This window comes from Gossypium hirsutum, chromosome D01, assembly GCF_007990345.1.
Source record: "Gossypium hirsutum isolate 1008001.06 chromosome D01, Gossypium_hirsutum_v2.1, whole genome shotgun sequence".
NCBI classification, from domain to species: Eukaryota; Viridiplantae; Streptophyta; class Magnoliopsida; order Malvales; family Malvaceae; genus Gossypium; species Gossypium hirsutum.
This window is the reverse complement of record NC_053437.1, coordinates 40,729,006-40,734,009: the sequence shown is the minus strand read 5'-3', so window position 1 is coordinate 40,734,009 and position 5,004 is coordinate 40,729,006. Positions and strand designations below refer to the sequence as shown.

At 30.3% G+C, this 5,004-nt stretch overlaps 1 protein-coding gene across 1 annotated transcript; it reads right to left on the bottom strand.

The window, feature by feature from the left end:
• Positions 1 to 3,513: 3,513 nt before the first annotated feature.
• Positions 3,514 to 4,791, bottom strand: LOC107921888 (peroxidase 31). Its single transcript, XM_016851710.2, has one exon. It carries the CDS (start codon positions 4,723 to 4,725, stop codon positions 3,730 to 3,732), a length of 996 nt encoding a protein of 331 aa, XP_016707199.2. The 5' UTR covers positions 4,726 to 4,791; the 3' UTR covers positions 3,514 to 3,729.
• Positions 4,792 to 5,004: the final 213 nt, after the last annotated feature.

The following is a 5,004-nucleotide window of genomic DNA, read 5'->3' as shown; positions in this document are numbered from 1 at the left end:
ACCACCTTGTGCTGCCTAATTTTTGTTGCTCCTTCTTGATCTTCTCATTTATTTGCTTCATTTTACATTAACAAATTGAATCACCACCCATCAACCACCTCTATTTCATTAAATCACCACTACCAAACCACTATAACACAACCATAGCACCACCGTACTACCTCCCTTGGACCACCTTGAAACACCATTTACTTCTATAGCTTTTCGTCTTATTTCTTTTCTTTATTTCAAGTATCATCCATTCTCTTTTTCTTTCTTTTTTTCCAAACAATATTACTTTTTTATTAATAATCTAAATCATTCTCCTACTATTTTACTCTCTATATTACCGTTTCTTCTCCTCATCTTGGAGTGGTTCATCACCGTTCATCATTTTTGACATCGCTGGTAATCATTGTATTTTTTATATCGCCTTCTTCTATCTCTTTGAATTCATCTTATTTTTGTTTTTATGTGACAATTTCAATTGTCTAATTCTTTCTTTTCCTCAAATGATTAGATTCTCAAAACCCATTAGATCGTCAACAATCATAGTAGCTGTTTTTGATTTTTGGAAATAAGTGTGTTTAATTCAGGAATCAATGTCTTTTTCGTGAATCCAAGTTGGAGTTTTTGGTGGAAGAGACTTAAGGGTAAGTGTTGTTGTCAAGTATGAAGAGTATGTTGGATATTATTTTGTTGGTGGACAATTTCTTTCGAGTTGTAAGCGATTCGAATTTTCAATCTGATTTTGTTAGGTACTAATTTGGTTACGACTCATTTGGAACTAAAGTATTCGAGTTCAGGTTAGGATTTACGAATTGGAAAAGACTAAGGTGTGTTTTTTTATACAGGTATTATGTGTGAAAGCAATGAATTTGTTTATGTTGTTTATATGATAGATTAAATATTTTTAAAGTATTATTTGGTAGCAAAAATTTACTTGATAAGTGATTGTTTGGATTTAAGGTATGTGTTTTTAACTTAAATCTTTTTGATGTGTTATGTTATATAGTGTTAATATGTGATTTTGATCTAATCTCATGGTATGTGACATCATGGTCTATATGTTCATTATTCATATTGGAAATTTGATATGTTCGTTTTATAAAGCATGGATTACCATGGCTTTCGATATTTGATTTGTATATGATTGGATGTTTAACATGCTTAATGTTTTGATAATAAGTATGCATGCCATGTCAAATTTCATGCAGTTGGGATTATCTATAAGGAGGAAGATGTGATAGTTTAATAATATACAAAATTTGGTGGTTTATCCACACATGTGATTTGCCAGCTTGTCTGCGAATTTGGTGGCTTGACCACAAATATGTGTTTCAACAACTTGTCTATAATTTTGGTGGCTTTGTCCACATATGTGTTGTTGTGTTTTGAATGGAAAAGTTTTGAGGAATTCCTTTTGGTGTGTAGCAGAAATGGGTAAGAAATTTTAGAAAACTGTCATATATGTTTTATAAAAATATTTGCATTATCATAATCATGCACATAAAGATTGCATGTTTGATTATTATGTGCTTAATAATATTTTTGTTATATTTAAACTAATTTCTTTTGGTGTGCAGCGGAAATGGGTAGGAAATTTTAGAAAACTTGCATATATGTTTTATAAAAATATGTTTGACTATTTTTGCACATAAATAATGTTTTTCTCAAAAATGTTTTAAAACATATTGTCTCTCGAATCATTTCTACGAAATTGATGTAGCTTCTAAAATATGGTCATAAAGTTTAGTCTGTTTATTTATATGTAAAAGGTTTTACGGAAAATATTTTGTACATTTTCCTGTGTTTGTTTCACAGAGAACATCTCGGTCAACTAAAAATGGCATACATGTTAATGTAAAATAAGTCATTTTTCCAGTAAAATGACTTACCCTTTCAAAAAGAGTAAGTTATTTTCCGGAAAAGAGCTCCTCTATATGTAATTTTATTTTTATATAAAAAATAACTTAAATCAAGCTTAATATTATTATATTGATAATAATTTTTATTTTTGTTTTTAAAAATATTTAAAATTATTAAAATAATAATATAAAATATTATTATTTTTCAATATTATTAAACATATATGTTTAATTATTTATATTTAGTCATATAATAATTTATTAATATAATTTATTGTTTTAATAATTTATTTAATATTAATATTTTAATAATAAATATTTATTACAATTATAAATATATTAATAATAAATTTTTTGTACTATAAAAGTTAAAATATGTCATAAGTCTATGAACTCTTCACAAATTTGCAATTTAGTCTCTATACTTTTATTTTCAAGAATTCAGTCTCTCTACTTTTCAGGTTTGAAAATCAAGTCCAATTGTTGAGATTATATTATTAATTATTTTTGTCAATTTTGTTGATGTCACATTTTTAAATAAAAAATACTCACTTAGTCATGTAACTAAAAAATGACATTGTAAAGAACATGAAATTAACAAAATATTTTTAATATATGCAAAAACAATTTAAAATATAAATTTTTATATATGAAATAAACTCAATTAGACAATGAAAAGATAAGAAAATCTAAAATGTATATGTGTTTCATTAAAAATAACTTTTATGAAATATTTTTAAGAAAATAAAAAATACTCACTTAGTCATGTAACTAAAAAATGACATTGTAAAGAACATGAAATTAACAAAATATTTTTAATATATGCAAAAACAATTTAAAATATAAGTTTTTATATATGAAATAAACTCAATTAGACAATGAAAAGATAAGAAAATCTAAAATGTATATGTGTTTCATTAAAAATAACTTTTATGAAATATTTTTAAGAAAATATTTTACATAGATTTATCCAAACACCAAAATATTAACTTTTCTAATAATGTAAGTAATTTTCCAGAAATCATTTTCCAAAAGCTATTTTCAGTCAAATAATCAGACCCTTACTGTTTATTAACCAGAAACAAACCAGAAAAAACTTTAACAAACTAAAAAAAAAATCTAAAACTTGTTTTTTAACTAAGAGAAACTATAATTTGTACGGAATAATATTCTTCTTTTATTTCTCTTAATGCACATTCTTAATTGCATTTAGTTAATCGATTGCTTGGTACCATGTACTTGCAAGTATTAATCATGATTTAAGAAAGTAATATAATAGAGCCATCAATTTTGCTTCCGTAGATCATAAAATGTTGGAAATATGCTCGGAAGTTAAGCTAAGCTATGCTAGCTCGACATATCTAGAATCAAATTTTGATACGATTTCTAAACATGAAGGCAAAGAGTATAGTGAAATATGATATTCTAACATTTTATAGAGTTCTTCAATAAGAAAGAGAAAAAAAAAAAGAGTGGCAAAATGTTAATGCATTGTGGTGCAATTGCTTTGATGTTTGATCATCATCTTCTTGACCTTCTGAGTTTTTGTAGAGAAAAGAGCTTGCACTGCGGGTGATCGTTGAGGAATTTGGTTTCCTTATAATTAATGAGATTTTCGAAATATGAACTTTCAATTGTCTACTTTAGATAGGGTGATGACCGACTGTGAAAGTAAAAAACATGTTGAAAATGTTCAACCAAAAAAAATACGTAAGAATATACGCATGACAATGCTCACACATTATTACAAGATTTTTTTTTTTTTGAAAAATACTTTCTTATAAGATTAAAATGCAATATTTTTGGACTACATAAATCATGTCGTATGAAGAAAGAAAGAAAATCTTGTTTCATTATCTATCTGCGCAACTTATATCTCTCATCAAACCTGAAGTGTATTAAACTGATCGCATCTGCGTCTTACATCCCCATCATTATTTTCCTTGACTTTATAAACGCTTAACTTCTCCATCGAACGAGCGAACGTATCAAAAAATGCAGTCTCGTTTGCAGCAAACCGGTCCACAAATGGCTTAGTCCTATTGTCAGTCACCATCGCCTGGTCAGATGACAACAACCCTAATCCGTTTTGTAAATTCTTGTAATACATGTTATCAAACTTCCCTGGGGTATACACATCGTTGAAAGCTGACATTGCTGGAGATTTGGTATAATTCGCGCAAAGTTTCCTTAACCCTTGTGCGAAAACAGGATTATAGGCTGGGTCAAACTCAGAAGTCTTGCTGAAGTTGAATATACGATTGGCGAACTCTTTACAATGGGAGAAACCAATGGTATGTGCACCCACAAGAGCAACCATTTCTTCTGCTGAGAACCCTTTGGAAGAGAAGAGAGAAAGCAACTCATTCATGGGTGTTAAAGCTTTCGGAAGGTTTTTATCAACTATCGAGGGATTAGATTCCCTGCTGTCTTTTCTCCCCAAAACTACTTCATAGAACGGACCTCCTACCATTACAACAAGGTCTCTAGCTGAAACGGCGAGAATGTCTGAGCAGGAAACAACGCCAGGGCATCCAAGCTCAAGAGCAGTCTTGACACGAGTAATAAGGTCGAAGGCATCTCCAGCAACTGACAGATTAACGTTAGCGTCGCGCTCCGATTTGTTGAAGGCGTTGGAGGCAATAAGCATGGAGGAATCGCAGCCATTAACAAAACAGTCATGGAAGAAGACACGGAGGGTGGCTGCGGCGGTTGTTGGGGCACTGAGTTGCTTTTCTGCTAGGATTGTTTGCATTAAGTTCTGAAACTTAGGGCATGTTTTGTTGTAGTAATCGGCGGATAGCTTTGATTGTGTTGAGCGAAAGAGTAAGAGGAACGAAAATAGTGTGAAAAGGAGGACAAGATTAGGGAAGGCCATATTGTTTCGAGAGATTGAAAATAATGCTTCTTTGGGGCCTCGGCAAAATATCTAAGGGAATTAAGATGTTAATTGGTTTCTAGAGATAATGTAGGCGTTGGGGAAAGGCAGATGAAGAGGAAAGGAGTTGAGGAAGAGAGAATTTTATGGAGAAATTGGTGTCAAATGTTTCAGGTTTCGCGGTAATGAGAGAAAAATTAGTGTATACAGATTTTTCAGTCGTTGTTGGGCTGATGTAACGCCAACGAGCGGTCTCAAGGAAACTTAGCAAACCGAATT

Bases quoted from the DNA above. Each gene is read 5' to 3' on its own strand.
- LOC107921888 (XM_016851710.2), bottom strand. From the start codon at position 4,725: ATGGCCTTCCCTAATCTTGTCCTCCTTTTCACACTATTTTCGTTCCTC.